The 18,593-nt window shown below is 36.7% G+C and overlaps 1 protein-coding gene across 1 annotated transcript in view; it reads right to left on the reverse strand.

Moving 5' to 3' along the window:
- LOC110443672 (sodium-dependent lysophosphatidylcholine symporter 1-like) overlaps positions 1-18,593 on the reverse strand; it is a 53,798-nt gene that overhangs the window by 20,471 nt on the left and 14,734 nt on the right. The window contains exons 10-21 of the mRNA XM_021488035.1: positions 17,215-17,385; positions 12,369-12,490; positions 12,100-12,226; positions 11,752-11,830; positions 9,333-9,463; positions 8,536-8,626; positions 7,838-7,950; positions 7,068-7,151; positions 3,352-3,435; positions 3,004-3,116; positions 1,936-2,073; positions 1,245-1,421 (exon numbers count right to left, since the gene is read on the reverse strand). Coding sequence (XP_021343710.1) covers positions 1,245-1,421; positions 1,936-2,073; positions 3,004-3,116; positions 3,352-3,435; positions 7,068-7,151; positions 7,838-7,950; positions 8,536-8,626; positions 9,333-9,463; positions 11,752-11,830; positions 12,100-12,226; positions 12,369-12,490; positions 17,215-17,385 — 1,430 coding nt within the window. The remainder of the gene's footprint in view (positions 1-1,244; positions 1,422-1,935; positions 2,074-3,003; positions 3,117-3,351; positions 3,436-7,067; positions 7,152-7,837; positions 7,951-8,535; positions 8,627-9,332; positions 9,464-11,751; positions 11,831-12,099; positions 12,227-12,368; positions 12,491-17,214; positions 17,386-18,593) is intronic.

The raw sequence follows: 18,593 nt of genomic DNA on the forward strand, positions 1-18,593 counted from the left end.
CACCATTTGTACAATTTTGAATCCCTGCATCCCATGAATGCTTTTGATTAAATATGATTGATATCCAGTGCATAGTTCTACAGAAGAAGTCGTTTATAGCAATCTAGCCAAATTGCCCCCTTTTTGGCCCCGCCCCTCAGCCCCCTGGGGGGTCAGCCCAACCATTTGTACAATTTTGAATCTCCACCACCTAGGGATGCTTCCAGGCAAATATGGTTGATATCCATCTCTTAGTTCCAGAGAAGAAGTCGCTTAAAGCAATATAGCCAAATTGCCCCCTTTTTGCCCCGCCCCTCAGCCCCCTGGGGGGTCAGCCCCACCATTTGTACAATTTTGATTCCCCACCACCTAAGGATGCTTCCAGTCAAATTTAGTAAAATTCCAATCAGTGGTTAAGAAGAAGAAGTCGTTTAAAGAAATTGTTGACGGACGACGACGGACGACGGACGGACGGACGACGGACGCCACGGTATGGCATAAGCTCACCTTGGTCCTTTGGACCAGGTGAGCTAAAAATATAACTGCTCATTTTGTATTTATGTAACCGGGTTTGGTAAAAGTAACAGGCTGTTAATGTTTTATGGTGTTATCGAGGGGCGAGTATTTTATGCACAAAATATTAATTTTGATATTATTTTATGAGGAATGAACATTTTATATGAAGCGGCATGAATGTTCAATACACCTGTTCAATCTTTATATACAATGTGTCTATATGTGAAATGCATTCCTCAATCAACAGTGCAGATAATAATTAGTGATATAAAAGGATTTTTTAGGGGTCAAGGCCACTGGTTGAATAATTATTCAGATTATACTTCTATTCATTCATAAATAGCTTCGATTACTGGTTTAGCTTTTTACTAAATAATTAACGCAATAAAACACATGCAATATATATTTAAGTACAAGTATACTCAACAAAAAAGAAACGTCATAATTTCTTACGTCTTTTTTACGTCTAATGTCCCCGGATATCCATATCCCAAACATGTTTTGACAAATGTTATCATTGCCTGGTAACAAATCTTACAAATAAGGATTTACATGAGTTTTCTCTTCTTCTTTTTTTTACAGAAAGACATGTTGACGTTTCTTATTTGTTGAGTTTATTTAATCAAACAGACAAAAAGTCTTAGTGAAGTGATTTGCATGCAAAACCAATCCAGAAAATAAACAATTACATGCTTTTGCTTGAAATAGTGACCTTGACCCCGAGTCGGCTGTGTCCAATCGAACGTTACTTCTTTTCTGCTATCAAGCTGCGGATCTGTTTACGCCTGTCCTCGTCGATGGGATACATCCAGAGGAAGATGAGAGCAATGAGACAGAAAATGACGGGGCCAGGAACGATGAGTAAGCGTAGCGCGAGGCCTACGGACGACGGCTGGCGACATTCACCTGTTTGGTAACCGCCTATCCTGTAAATAAATAAAAGAGATGAAGGATCGGTGACTTGGCGTTTTTCTGTTAAATGACAAATCTTCTGATTCGTCAAAAAAACAAAACAAGTGGTTTATTTTGTCATAAAAGCGCCTTTGAGTAATTTTGCAAATTATGTCGGGCTCTTTACATGTTGTATATGATTATTATCAATAAACGTTTGAGATACCTAGCTGATCTATAATAAGTATATCAGATGATTTCTTTTTGTTTAAAATATTACCCTTATGAAATATATCCCTCTTTTATAATTAACAATAATTATTTCTTAAACTTACATATTGTTTGCATAATTCCATGAATTGAAATTGCCGAAAATGTCCACTTTATTTACAATCTGTACTTAGGGGGAAGTGTATCTTTGAACATTGGTTTCTCTTTATTTAAAAGGTTTATTCTGATTTAAGATTCCCCTTCTGTAGTAAAGCCAAACATTGAGGTATCATTGCGTTCACATATGGCATTTACATGTTCTACTTTTTGTATACTTACTCTAAAACAACTTGAGAAATTCCTAAGGCTAAACCAGCAGCTAATTTATTGAAAAATACGTAAAAAGAATAAAAAATGGCGTCTTTTCGTTGCCCTGTCTTCAACATAAATTCGTCCAGGACATCAGGCAACATCGACCTGAAAAACATGGTATAGTATTTTATGTCCTAAAAGTAGAAACCAACTTGAAGTATATCATTGAAAACGTTAGGTTTATTTATTTATATATGGAATGTAGTTAAAGTTGCAAATGATCCATTTTACGGACTGTCACCTTAAATGTCAATATAAACAGGATTCGTTGTTATCTTTGATTCTATTCATTCATGTGTCAAACTTCATGTAAGTGTATATCTAGAATATAAAATCAACCCATCGGTAGCAGGAAATTATTACATCATAAGAAACACAAAAAAAGTCTTCTACAGGAAAAATGAAGGTGCAAAGTTATATTTACCACGGTAATAATAGGTAATTCAGGAAAAGTGATGGTGCAACGTTTACTAACCACGGTAATAATAGGTAATACAGGAAAAGTGATGGGCCAGCGTCATCTAACCACGGTAATAATAGTGAATACAGGAAAAGTGATGGACCAGCGTCTACTAACCACGGTTATAATACTGAATACAGGAAAAGTGATGGACCAGCGTCTACTAATCATGGTTATAATAGGTAATATAGGAAGAGTGATGGGCCAGCGTATACTAACCACGGATATAATAGGTAATAAAGGAAAAGTGATGGGCCAGCGTCTACTTACCACGGAAATAATAGGTAATACAGGAAAAGTGATGTTGCAACGTTTACTAACCACGGTAATAATAGTGAATACAGGAAAAGTGATGGATCAGCGTCTACTAACCACGGTTATAATACTGAATACAGGAAAAGTGATGGGCCAGCGTCTACTAACTACGGAAATAATAGGTCATATAGGAAAAGTGATGGGCCAGCGTCTACTAACTACGGTATTAATAGGTAATGCAGGAAAAGTGATGGTGCAACGTCTCTAACCACGGTAATAATACGTTATACAGGAAAAGTGACAGTGCCAAGTTTACTTACCACGGTAATAATAGTGAGACTGCGACGCTGAAGCCTGCCAGTACCAGTATTGCATAATATACGTAAATATTGTCAGTGATATACAGCTGGGACAGTAATGTCGGGATAAACAGCTGCAACAACATTAAAACATATGCATTTGAATAAAATAGAAAAAGCATATACATGTTACCCTAAATTTATCCATTTCAAAGAAGGTTGTTTTGGTGTTACATTTTTCGAGTTAAAAAATAGTTTGACGTTGCAGGGAAGTAAAACAAAGTAATGAGTAACTGCACTGTAAGGCTATTCCGTTAATATAGCAGACCCTCCCACCATTATACATGTTAATAATAAAAATGTACTCACAATTATACCAGCTGCATATGTTGATTTCTTACCAAATCTTACTAATATTTTCTGCCATATAGGAATAGAACAAATAGAAGTTGCCTGTCAACAGAAAAAATAAGCTTTAGAAATTAAACAAAAGATCTTAGAAGGAACATGGCGCCCACCATGAAATGATCTTGATCAGATCTACATAATATGATCTTTTACCGTGTTTGCTCTTCACTTTCCTTAAAGATATAAGTACCCAATCCCATGTTAGAAATCCTTAACCGGAATCTTGTACAAAACCATAACTTCGTTATGTCATATGTAATTTGTCACTTTGGCAAATGTTATTGTATAAGAATTGCATAAGCATGATGGCCATCTGTCGGCCGTTTTGTTTTACCAATCAAAGTAAACATGCACAACTAGAGTTTAAAAGGAACATGCATAATACATAGAGAAACATCTCTCCAGTACTTTCTGAAATATAGCGATAACAAACATTAAATGTCAATATCAAAGATTGCCGCATGTATACCATCTTGTTTATCTAAATAGTATCAAAGTTGACATGCACAACGATAGACGAAAGGAAACATACGTATCAAATTTGAGAAAGATCTCTCCAGTCTAGGAAATCGAGATAAATGTCAAAATCCAAGATGGCCGCCAGCCGGCTAGCTTGTCATAAGATCAGTCTTAAAATGATCATGCACAATTTAAGACCAAGGGGAACCTACATATAACATTTGAAAAAAGATCCTCAATATTTTCTGAGAGTAGCGATAACAAATCTCAACTGTCAAAATATGTCGGCCATTTTGTTTATCCTATCAGTCTCAAAAGTAAATATGCTAATCTAGGGGCCAGGAGGAAATTACATAAGAAATTTCAGAAAGATTCCTATGGTACTTTCTGGGAAATAACTACGGATCACAAAGGGCTAAAATAAACAAGGTAAATGTTGTTTTTCATACGGAACTGTAAATATTGTATAAATGAATCTGAGTTTTACAGACAATTCTATCTGCATATGATTAAATAGAACAGTTGATATTGTTCTCTCCGGACCCCATACTGGTATTTCCAAACCACCCATTACTCATGAGTGTTCCTCATGCCAGCCATGTAGCAGTGACAGCTCCCATGACCTTAAAGGTCAAACTCCCCGGCGAGCCATTTGTCAGTCTACGTGCTATCAGCACGGTCCCCCTCCCAGTGTCCAAGCATCGCATTATATCAATTGCATTCTCTAATCAACAAGGTATATGCAACAGATACCAAAGTATTACCCCCCNGCCCCCACCCCCTTCTTTTAAAAGTTTAAAAGACATGTGACCCACATTTGTTTTGTTTGGAACAAATAACAGTTTTCCAATTTCGTACTTTTGTATGGAGGCCCAGAGAGTTACAATAAAATCTAGTTTTCCAGTTTCGGTTTTTGAATTGATCCAAGAAGATAGATTCAAAAATAACTGTTTATTACGAACTAATAAAGAAGACAGACGTTTTATACATTAAAATGCTCAAAACTATTAATCCGGTGCAATTAGATATCCTGAGATATATGAGAAACTACGTACTGAAATCAAACAATATTCACCGTTCATGTCTCCCTCTCGTATCACTACATGTATAACTCGTATTAGTTTGGAGGCTTACTGATGTCCATATTGACTTACACTATTCATCCTATGCCGAGTCTGAGTCTTCAGAATAATTGGTCTTCCAAAGAACCGTGTTAAATATATTCAACAAATTTTCAGTTACCATGGTGCGGTTTTAGGCGAATAAAGTGTTCGACGTTAGGTTTTGAACCTCTTCAGTTTGGGGAAAACTTAAGTCAATGAGGCAGCTTACAATAAGATACATATTAGTTGGACTGAAGCTTAATACTCTCTGTTTTTTTATCATTAATCCATGTAGCGTCCTCGGTTGCGTATGTCTTTGAGTTTGTCCGGTAATTATAATAACTCTTTTAATTTCCGGATTAATCTTTTATGTGTTCTCTTCCCAAACTAAAGGCACTATCAAGGTACGAGCTTTGACATATACTGTGGTGCACAACAGTCATCCTTTAGTTCTCCAGTAAAGGTTAGGCATCCATCGAATTCAAATATAGTCTTATTTCACGCACTAACACAGCTACCATAGCACACAATCCACTCCAAACATTCATTGCGAATGTATATTGGTACAGCGGTGTATCTTCATAAAATCAGAACGGTAATTGCCATCCAGTGAAGGGTCCAAACTCGCTACAAAGTATCATGACACATATTTTGTCGAAGTATCTAAATTTCGTATGCCTAAAAGGTCAACAAATTTGCCATTGAAGAGCAATTCACATTTGAAGCCTAGCTGGGTACAGTGCATGTTTCTTGGCATCAGGTCGTCAGGTAATGACCGCATGTCGTAGACTTATGCATAAAGAATGGTAACAGTAGACCCTGTATCCCACAAAAGGTTCATAGGTTGCACAATCACAGTACTTTTACATACTTACCTTGACCGTTTTCTGAAAGCCTGGTTGCCCGGGGCAGAGTTGGTGTTTAATTCATCTTTTCACGTCAGCCAATATACTTTGAGCACTACCTCTGAGACTAAAGTCCAAAAACAGGGCCTTCTCGTCATCAGTCCATTAATCTATTTCCGCAAATATTTCGAACTGCACAAAATAGTCCTCCCAAGGTTCTCTGACGTCATAATAAGCCGGTTTATAATCAATGTTTTGGTTTAATGGACTGATGTTCCGCCAGCTAATGTTATCCATTTAATCCTCACAATCGATCCATAGTTGCTTGATTCACTCATAAACAGAAGGAACTGATGTTGAGGAAGGAGTTCTTACCGGTGCCTCTTTACCAATCCTTTGTCATTGCACGAGAGAGGCAATGTAAAATCCTCTTTCAGCCATTTTCATAACAACGTTAAATCGCAGTGGTCGTAATCCATATATGAACGGTGTTTAAATAGTCCACAGGTACATGCGTCGATAAAAAGGGAGGATTTAATTTGTACATCAGTATACTTCCTCCTTTTTTCATGGCATATACCTGCAAATAGTCCATATCTACTCCCTATTGTAAAGTGACCGGCATGACGCTTCCACAACACATCTAACATCAAAGTTCTATTTACAGTTTGTGCATCATACCATCATATTCCCTTCATCGTCAAAAATCACTTAGCTTACTATCCTCAGCTAAGATACCAGAGCCCTTTATACGTCTGTACTCCCTGTTCTCCCAAGCCCCCAAACAGGTCTCCCCTTATCAACCATTACTCAGTCAGCCCTGTAGCAGTGACAGCTCAAATGACATTTAAGGTCAAACCACGGCGAAGCAGTATGTCATTCTATCAGCACGCACCCCCCCCCCCCCCCCCCCCCCCCCCGTCTAGTGTCATATGCTGCACTTATCAACGCTCCCTATTAACCACCTTCTCTCTATAAGGTACATGATAATAGATACGATTTATACATAAAATTATCACAATATCGTTATACCTCATATTTTATCATATCATATCATAAAAGGGAAGTAATGATAATAACATCACAAAGTCTACACGGAAGACTAGAAAATGAACGGAAGAGATACCAAAAATAGTGGAAAGCTACCGTATACCCTTTAAAAATACAGGTAAAAAGCAGGTATTCCGGATACAAGGTTCTTAGCAAACAACATCGCAATCTAGGACTAACGTTTCCTACCAAATAGGTACAATGCACGGAGGATACTCACCAGGAGGATGACCATAAACGTGGTGAAATAGTCCCCCAAGTTAAGGGTATGAGTAGTAAACAGGGCGAGGTTCCCTTGTACTACCTGAAACAGGTTACACAAACAAGACAATGACCGTTTGTATTCCACTTTCAAACCAGATACGAATGTTTCTTAATATATATGCTGCTTTCTTCTATAGAAACATTTAAACAAAACTGTTATCGGTACTTGGATCAAATGCGAATGGTCCGATATGAACTACGACTACGTCAGTATTTCATTCCAAGATTTGTATAAATAATTCTGGAACATGTGAGCAGAGAACTACATATACAATCTTTATACACAAAACAAAAACATGTCATGGAAACTTGATTGAATTAACAGAAAACATGGCGTTAGTAATTCCGTCAGGCCGTTTTGTCTGAACAACGAATTCGTAATCATCTCATTATAACAATACGCTTTATATCAAACAAAAAACTGGTAGATCTGAAATTTTTCTTTAAATTGTTAATAATATTTCTTCCTATGTTTTGACGAAAAATGGATAGTCGACGATGCAGATAAACTAATTGATTTTGTTCTAATTTCAGTGCGATGACACTTGATGTCTTCATAATTCTTAATCCGACTTTAACTCAAACAAACAGGAAACAGAGCAATCAGACGTCTATGACCATTGACTGTTACATTGTATGGTTCAATCAAAATTATATCACTTTTGATATTTATAAATTTCTTTGCATGTTGATATTATCAAATATGAAAGCCAGTGTCATACTTACTGCTATAGCTAAAGAAATGAAAAGGAAGGCGAAGGACAGGCAGACATAGGATTTACAGCCTAGTACCAGTTTCAGTCCGGTACAGAAGCTCTCACTGTCATCCGTGGCTATACCTATGAGGACAATAGAGCACACGTAGACACCAATACAATATACCAAAATGTGACATTTGTTATAAGCTGTTATACCACTATTATGGTCGGTAACGTTTTATTCAAAATACATTAATGGACATATTCAATCATTTAACTGCTTTTAGATGCAGTTCATGGGCAATATGAATTTCCACTGCATCTCAGAAAAAAATGACACGAACTGCATTAAAAGCGGCTCATGATTTATTTGCCTGTAATGAAGTGGGCATTTACAATGACTATAAACTGCGTCTATAATAGACAGCTAGTCACAGCTTGTTTCTGTACTAACAACATTGACCTCTGGTATGGTCAGAGACAAGATCCATTGTGATTTCAAAAACCATCATTTCATTTCCGATTTAAGGTGATCGAGTATGGTAAGTTAAACAGAAATAAATATTATTGTTATGGTTTCATGTTGGATTAGATAACTTCTCGCCAAAACGAGAGTCAAACGTCTCTCCGTATAGATTATTATTATTCTCTTTATTTCCTCCTTTAAGAAGATTTTACAAACAAAGGAGGAATAAAATCAACAAAGGCTAAAAGCCCATACCAAACCTTGTTTTTCACGCGTCCCAAAAAACGTTGTTATTGAGCAAACCAGATATATCCCTATCATTACGGCGGACCCATATATGTAGGACAATTTCTGTGAAAACATAAAGATTTCATATTAATGATTGGAAATTAAAAAATAACTGCTTAAACAAAGAAGAGTGTTATTTTTCCTTAATCATCATGATTTGATCATTTGGCTTAACAAGCAGCACGAGACCGATAACATTGGATTGAATTCATCATTTTGATTGCACAACACTTGAGTTTCACGGCCGAATTTACAAAGTGTCAGAATAATTCGTAATTATGATCATGACGCAGAAAAAATGTATTAAATAATCGAGCGTTTAAAAGAAATCTTGTAACATCATTCCGGTGTCAACTAACTCACTTAATGACGTGCGTCACGCAACTATATATATATAACCTGTTAATAAAGTATGCGTGTTTCACGCATTTATAAAGTACGTACACCTTTTGGGACTAAAATAAAGCTTGCTAATTTACATTTACCGTTAAATCCAGCTGTGTTCCCCACATCTGTTAATATAGACTGAAAGGTGTCTATCCGACACCAGCAATGCCTCACTTTGGTGTTAACGCAAGGGACATTTAAAACTTTTCGTATCTGTTGGGAGGTTGTATTTAGATATTTTCCGTGACCCATACGATGGTGTGACCTTTCGATATTGGGGCTGATGAACCCACATTTTCCAAGTTGTTCTTGCTTTCCACACATTAATGACTTTAGGGCAAAACATGTAAAGAATTCCAGACAAGACTCTAAAAAGGTTAACCTGGTTCTCGAGTTGCGTTGGTGATGCAGTTGCCTTGTCGTCCTTACAATCACCTGCTATTCGGTATTCGTTAATAAGCTGTCCCTGCACTAGAGACGCAAGTAGCACACCAATGGCCTCAGAAACCATTCCTGAAACAAGGGACAAAATTAGAAATCTAGCAATGTCTCCCGAATAGTATTTAGAATGTTCGTAAACATATGATCTAAATGTATTTTGTTACAGATAAAACTCTTGGCCTATGAATATCACGTACCAAATAAGTGTAGAGGTTATATGATATGTTTCTATATGCCCCGGGTAAATAACTGGTGTTGAACACTACTTACTAAAATGAGTTATAGCACACTAATGTATGTATGTGACGAAATAAAGAATAGAAGGGGATGTTGAGTAATGGATTTGGATTTGAGCACCACATATTATAATGAAACAGGAAATGAAGAATATTTCCTGCATGTGTGCATCCCGGGATATGTCTATTGGAGTAAATGTTTACTGTAAGCTGGAGTAACAGGGTTATATGTTCTACAGTAAATACTTGCTGTAAGCTGGATAATACTTGATGCAAGCTGGAGTATACCGGGTTATGTGAACAGGAGTAAATATTTAATGCAACAAGGAGTATACCGGGTTATGTGGACAGGAGTAAATACTTGCTGTAACAAGGAGTATACCGGGTTATGTGAGCTGGAAAAATTCTTGGTGTAAGCTGGAGTATACTGGGTTATATGCTTGAGCATACCGAGTTATATGATGGAGTATACTGGGTTATATGCGGGAGAATACTGGGTTATATGCGGGAGTATATGGTTATATGCTGGAGAATACTTGGTTATATGCTGGAGTATACTAAGTTATATGCTTGAGTATACTGGGTTATATGCTAGAGTATACTGGGTTACATGCTTGAGCATACCGAGTTATATGCTGGAGTATTCTGGGTTACATGGTGGAGTATACCTGGTTATATGCGGGAGTATACTGAGTTATATGCTGAAGTATATTGGTCTATATTTTATACAATAAATAATTGCTGTAAGCTGCGGTATACAGGGTTATATGAGCTGGAGTAAGCTGCGGTATACAGGGTTATATGAGCTGGAGTAAATACTTGCTGTAAGCTTATATGCTTGAGCATACCGAGTTATATGCTGGAGTATACTGAGTTATATGCTGGAGTATACTGGGTTATATGCTGGAGTATATGGTTATATGCTGGAGAATACTGGGTTATATGCTGGAGAATACTGGGTTATATGCTGGAGTATACTGGGTTATATGCTGGAGTATACTGGGTTACATGCTGGAGTATACCTGGTTATATGCTGGAGTATACTGAGTTATATGCTGGAGTATACTGATTTATATGCTGGAGTATACTGGGTTATATGCTGGAGTATACCTGGTTGTATGCTGGAGTATACTGAGTTATATGCTGAAGTATACTGGGCTATATTTTATACAATAAATAATTGCTGTAAGCTGCGGTATACAGGGTTATATGAACTGGAGTAAATACTCTCTGTAAGCTGCGGTATACAGGGTTATATGAACTGGAGTAAATACTCTCTGTAAGCTGCGGTATACAGGGTTATATGAGCTGGAGTAAATACTTGCTGTAAGCTGCGGTATACAGGGTTATATGAGCTGGAGTAAATACTTGCTGTAAGCTGCGGTATACAGGGTTATATGAGCTGGAGTAAATACTTGCTGTAAGCTGCGGTATACAGGGTTATATGAGCTGGAGTAAATACTTGCTGTAAGCTGCGGTATACAGGGTTATATGAGCTGGAGTAAATACTTGCTGTAAGCTGCGGTATACAGGGTTATATGAGCTGGAGTAAATACTTGCTGTAAGCTGCGGTATACAGGGTTATATGAGCTGGAGTAAATACTTGCTGTATGCTGCGGTATACAGGGTTATATGAGCCGGAGTAAATACTCTCTGTAAGCTGTGGTATACAGGGTTATATGAACTGGAGTAAATACTTGCTGTAAGCTGCGGTATACAGGGATATATGAACTGGAGTAAATGCTTGCTGTAAGCTGCGGTATGCAGGGTTATATGAGCTGGAATAAATACTTGCTGTAAGCTGCGGTATACAGGGTTCTATGAGCTGGCATAAATACTTGCTGTAAGCTGAGTTATACAGGGTTATATGAGCGGGAGTAAATATTTGCTGTAGGCGGCGGTATACAGGGTTATATGAGCGGGAGTAAATATTTGCTGTAGGCGGCGGTATACAGGGTTATATGAACTGGAGTAAATACTCTCTGTAAGCTGCGGTATACAGGGTTATATGAGCTGAAGTAAATACTCTCTGTAAGCTGCGGTATACAGGGTTCTATGAGCTGGAATAAATACTTGCTGTAAGCTGAGGTATACAGGGTTATATGAGCTGGAGTAAATACTTGCTGTAAGCCGTAGCAGAGTCTCTCTCCTTCTGACTGCCAGTGATGTACATGGTAAGGGACGTGTATGGCACGTGGAGGCACTGCAAAGAAATGAAGACAGATATCAATATAGTTTTTCATATCATTTTATAAACCATTTATGAATCAATAAGTTTAAACTTAGACTTGCATGGTATTCCCAGGTGGGTAGTATCTTCATATTTTATTGCATCGGGAAATTATATACAGTTATGAAATCAAATGTTCTGTTTTTGAAGAGTGACTGTTACATATTTCCAATACAGATTCATACAAACAGTCCAATTATAGTGATAAAGTCAATAACAACATTATAACAAATAATTCTTACCGTCAAAAATCCTTGGAATAAGCAGTAGAAGACAAAATAATATGCCAGTTTGCCCTCGTCGCTGAAGTCAGGAACATACCACATAAAAAAGTAGGCAGCACATCCAAAAGGAGTAGAAAACAGTATCCTGTAATGAAACAATTCTTTTCGTGTATGAAAGTTGATAATGTAAAAAATGGGGAAGTCACGGGAAATAATAGCAAACGTCAGGAGAAATAGGAACAATATAACACTGATATAAAAAAAAATGCAGACGCATCATTACCTACCATGGGCGAAGCTTGCCGAATCTAGTGTTTGTGCGACTGACCAAGATTCCAATCATGGGATCGGTAACGGCGTCCCACGCCTTCCCGCTGAATACAATAACGGACACATACAGCGGAGGGATCTGAAAAATAGGTGAAAAGCATACAGGCACAGAATAGAAATCTGGAAAACATAACTCAATGGGAGCTGAATATAATGTTTGTACGAATGCGGTATATATTTCGTCGGGACAAATAAATACTGTAGACGATATATGATAGGATTGCAACGCATGTAAGAACGAACAATATACGACGGAGGAGATTAATGGAATCAAAACGTATGGTAGATATAGACAGCTATCACTACCCCGGTTCCCACTTGCAAGACGTGACATTGCCTAGATTCACATGACCTAGATTTACATGGTGCATGCCGTGGATGAAACAGAAGATGCTTACATTTCCTGATAACTTGGTCTTATTATCCTTGTAATATTTCAAGGGTTTCTATATGTAAAGTATTCCTTCGTTCATATTTTGCAAGTTCTATCGATTTTGATTTCAAATCACGGCTTTAATGACATTAAGGTATTCTCTTTTCTATATTTTAAAATAAATCACAAAATATTTGAAGAACATATTGCGAGAAAATATTTAACCAGTTATATATGTTTAACGTTCACTCATGGTATACATAAACAGGGCATAGTGCTGATGTTTTTACCTCTTTAACAACATCAAGTTATGAAATGCGAAGGATATATCGGGCGTTGTAACAATGACAAGAACGTTATACTCAACTACAACGTTCAGGGAAAGATACTTCCGAAATGATGTTTCAAAGGTGTTTTATAGATGTGCCGGAGGACACTACGAATGATTTTTGTTATCTATAATGCCAAATTCAAATGTATTTTTCTAGTTGATTTTATATATATTCGTTATTAGGGTCCTGGTAACTTAGGACAGTATCATTAGCAAGTTCTCCTGAAGGGTACGAGTTCTTTGACCACATGTGACCCCCGCCATGATATCTCCTGTTAAGTCTAGAAAATAAAATAAATGTCAGTAATGATTTAAAACACCTTTCACAAACGATACACACTGAGAATTCATAGTAGAAAATCAGGTGATGATGACGACCATAAATATTTATTCGTTGTAGTGTAAAACCTCTACTGTAGAAAACCTTGTGTAAGTAGTTCATTGATAACGAGATATATAGTTCATAAAATCATGATGCCTCATAATAGGTGCTGGAGTAAGGAATCACCTGACATATAAACCTTAAACTAGCTAGTATATCAATGATTTCAGAGGTTACTCAATATTGTTCTGCTTGAGGCAAATGTCAGTATATGAATCTAAAGAAAAGGGGCCTGATTTATCTTTAATTTGCAGTTCTGAACGAAGAGTGATGCAAGCATAGTTATTTTTTTTATCATATATACATAATGACAAAAATAAGAAATAACGATTTGCTAAAAGTAGTGGACAGTTTTTCCTGTATGGAAACAACACAGTCACCGATTAACGAGTGGAAGTGATGTTGTGCTAGAATGTGTTTCATATGTGTTTTCCCCCCTCTATAGTGTTACTTTAACGATTTGCTTAGCATGGCGAATGGTCGTCAGAACTGGATATAACACATATTGCCCTATGATAGAGTGCAAACTGTATATTTAGGTTAGTTACATGTAGTACTCTTCGTGCTGGGTTGTACCTGGGGTCATCCTCAGATATTTCCATTACTGTATCTATTAACAAATAGTTAAAGGCGCATCTCCCTATCTCTGTGTCAGAGTTATACACTACCATCCCACTTGTGTCTAAAATACCGATTTCTGATTTAGGTAAACAAGCATGTTATGAACAAATGTAATGATTTTTAAGTTAAAAAAACCCCAAGTGTGACAAATGTAGATTGTGACAGGTGGTGATACACAGCTGAATTGAATATACGGATACAGGTGTGTTCTATAACGGCTTCATTAAAATAGCATGGCGTATTCCAGAGGGCCTGTATCGCTCACTATGATAATAAAGTAACCATGGAAAATTACTCTTATTACGTATAATACTGCAACTATTTCCGAATATACTCTGTCTGTCAGCAACATCTGTCCCTCATTAGGCTCCTTCTTTCTGTCCCTATGAAATGGGGTGGATTTAAACATAACCCTGAATTTCCCCTAGTGGGCCCGCCCCTCTACCCCTAAATATAACCTTCTGTTTATACAAAATTTGTCAAAGGATGCTCTACACAAAATTTGGTTAAAATCCCTCCAAATAAACTGAAGAAAAAAGATTTCAAACATTTATTACTATGTACATGTTCCCCCCACTGGACCCTTACCCTTTGCTTCCAGGGGTACCACATTCTGTTAAAACAAATTGAGTTCCCCTTGGCAAATGATGCTCTTGACCTAATTTGGTTAACAGAACTCAAATCATACTGAAGGAGAAGGATTTTATAGATTTAAACTTCAAATTTCTTTTTGGGCCCTGCCTCTCTGTACCCAAAGGATGCTTCAGGCCAAATTAGGTTAAAATCCCTCCAAAAGTGAAGAAGAAAAAGGATTTTAAAGACTTAAACCCCGAATTCCCCTCTGCACCTAGAGGACCGCATTTTTCGTTTATACAAAATTCAGCCCCCTTTGCCCAAGGATGCTCCAGGCTTAATTTGGATAAAATCCTTCCAATGTTACAGAAAAAGAAGGATTTTGAAGACTTAAACCTCGAATTCCCCTTTTGGGCCCGCCCCTCTGCACCCAGAGGGGCCACAACCTCCGTTTATACAAAAATAAGGCCCGTTTGCCAAAAGTTGCTCCAGGCCAATACACTCCCTCTCATAGTACAGAAGAAGGATCTTATAGATTTAAACCTGAAATTCGCTTATAGGGCCCGCCCCTCCTCACCCAGAGGAGCCACACCCTTCGTTTATACCAAATTCAGTCCCCTTTGCCCAAGGATGCTCCAGACCAAATTTAGTCTATATCCATTAAGGTTTTCAGGACTAGTAGTGTTTTAAAGAAAAGGTTGACGGACGGTTGACGGACGGACGACGGACGGACAACGGACGCCGCGGTATGGCATGAGCTCACAATGCCTCTTCGGACCAGGTGAGCTAATGAAAGGATACTAATTTATGTTTCTGTATTCTCATGAAAGGATTTCAATAACTCTTCTAGCAAAGCAGCAATCGTATTTATTAACGTCCAGTAGGTGCTGTAAAGCTTCTACCTTACTAGAAATGTAAGGTTATTATATACAAGCACACAGTGTACATTTCACAATAGTGAGCAAGGAAAATTCAAAACTTCATTTTAACGGTGATAGATTTCTAGACATTGAATATGCTTCAAGATGTCCCCTGAACAAAACAAGTGATAGATTTTTGTTCTTTTCAAGCAAACAGGATGAAAATATGTTATTTCATGTAAAAGTAATAAGTGTGAGAAATATTGCGGCATGTGTTGATATATGAATGACAAAGTAGCTTTCTACTCGGAAGGTATGGACCATGGTGTTTTTATTTGAGCCTAGTGTGAACACAAGGAAATTCAAGGTCAATTTTAAATCTCATGTGTGACATTGACAGACTTCGATGGCAAGCCAAGTTGTCATTTATTCATGAAGCAATGTTGATCCAGTACTTAACCAAATTGTATAAGATATACTTTATAAGATATCTTATATACTTTATAAGATATCTTATATGCTTAATAAGATAATAAATGAGATATCTTTTATACTTTATAAGATATTTAATAAAAGATATAAGATGTCTTATATATTATATAAGGTATCTCATAAAAGATATAAGATATCTTATAAAAAAATGAGATATCTTATATATTATATAAGATATACCATAAACAATATTAAATGAGATATCTTATATAATTCGGTAATAAGATATCTTATAAAGAACAAAATTTGAATTTGAGATAATAAACCCTCCCCCACAGCGCTCGGAACCTATCAATAACCGAGAGAGTTCGAGAGGGTTTGAGCGAAAATGGAGCAATGTTGATCAAGTACTTTACCAAATTATCACCAGCGAAAACGGATGTGACCTTACAACGGGAGCAGTCATTTTCAAACATTTCTTCTTTGTCGGTCTCGCGAGAGTCTCGTCCTTTATAAGATATCTCATAAACTTTTCTTTTAAAGATATCTTATATATTATATAAGATATTCTATATCTTTTATGAGATATCTTATATAATAAATAAGATATCTTATAAAGAAAAGTTTATGAGATATCATATATTTCATAAGATATCTTATATATTATATAAGATATATAATATCTTTTATAAGATATCTCATAAAGTATATAAGATATCTTATAAAAGATATGGCAGACGACACTACTTGTAATTTATAAATCCAGGTGTTCTATAAATGTTGCACACGTAAATGCGTTATGGTGTATTCTAACTATAAAGATAAGTTTTAAAATTATGTTTCTGTATTTTCATGGACGGATAATAATCGGGTTTTTTTCAAAACATAAATTGCCGTTTATAACAATAAAAAATATCATCATTAATGGTGATGCAAGCATATGTTGATACCGGAAACGTTTACCGAGAATTATCAACAGTTTTATACAGTTCCGGTCTTTATTGGACCATAGTGAGCAAAAAAGTGTGAATGCATAGTGCAAAATCTCCTAAGGAACATAAGCAGATCGCCACACTGAAAAATATCAGTCTGAACAAAATAAGTGATTTATTTTGTCATATTTTGGCGAGTTAAAATCCTTACGACGAATCAGTTTGTTTGATGAGGTTACTAAAAGAAGCACTAACAATGGTTTAACTAGTAACTGAAGACGTTGTGCCAAAATACCTACCTTTGCCACCTCCAGGAGAAAGATGCTGAGGAAAAAATTGATGACAGTGTTGGTCATTTGGTATGGTGCCCCGCCGATAGCGAAGCAAACTTTCCTCCAGACTGGAAGTCGGTCTTCATCTTTGATTTCTTCCACATCTATTACGAGAGACTGCTTCTCCTCCCCGACATCCTATATGACCAAATACACTTAACTTCGTCAAGGGTAACACATTCTTTAATTCATACTGAGCCACAACTCCAATTGATAATAAAGGTCAAGGAATTCTGGAAAGGTATCTGAAACAGTAACGATATTAGGGATCCCCGTACCACTACCAAAAAATGTGACTCAATGTTCGAAACCTTTTTTCCCGGCATGGCAAACTAAAATGTAATCAGCAAACTGTGTTTTGAGTGTAAAAATACAGTGGGGTTAGACCGGGATTCGAACTCTCGAATTTAGATTGTGATAGAATCGCTCTAATTAATTAATCTACCTGGTCAACAGATGTTTTTTGGCCCAATTTATTTCTACAATTATATCCAAATGGAACTTAAGGGAAGGTTACTGTATATAGAAATACAACAGGCCATGGGATAGGGATCCTTATGAAGGTAATTGGTCGCCGTGAATGAGATGCAGTAGGACATTATTTCCTGGATTGTATATCTATTATCTTCGTATGTCTAGCTATCATGTTACACCACAAGTAGCTAACTCTGTTGGTGGACTATCAAACCCCGGGGTTGATCGTAGCCTTGTATCTAGAATTATTTCTGTCGTAGTTAAAAAGAGAAACTTATTTAAGAATAAATTGCTTATTACAGCCACAGATTATAAACTGTAACGTTATAAAGGGTTTACTGGAACCTTAACCCTTTTTCTATTTTCACATATTTTGGAGAACTTCAGACATGGATTTTCATTATTTTGAACTTAAGCACCACTGGTGATTCCATTATGGTCTTCAGTGGTGAAAGGGTTGAAATTTTGAATAATATCTTTTTTACTTCGTTTTTCTAGTGTATTCCACAGAACTGCCCGTGAACATATGGTACGTGGAATGATGAAATTATACGAAGTATAACTAGCGAGATGTAAAGAATAAAGAAACAAACCGGACGTATACAAAAGATAATTATACTCACAATTTTGAAACAATGCATCATGGTATTTCCTTAAAAAACAAAATATCGCTGGGGTCTCAGCCGTACTATTATTGATGAAGTTTTAAAACAATAGAGTGAAATGACGCTTCAAGATGTTGTCCTATGTCCTCATAAAATATTTCCCAATCAATATTCAAAATATCTCTAGCCATTGATACGTTATGGAAATGTACATGTTACGACCGCAGGTCAATAATAAATCTCTCATTTAAAATGTTAATACTTGTA

This window comes from Mizuhopecten yessoensis, unplaced genomic scaffold (assembly GCF_002113885.1).
Source record: "Mizuhopecten yessoensis strain PY_sf001 unplaced genomic scaffold, ASM211388v2 scaffold716357, whole genome shotgun sequence".
NCBI classification, from domain to species: domain Eukaryota; kingdom Metazoa; phylum Mollusca; class Bivalvia; order Pectinida; family Pectinidae; genus Mizuhopecten; species Mizuhopecten yessoensis.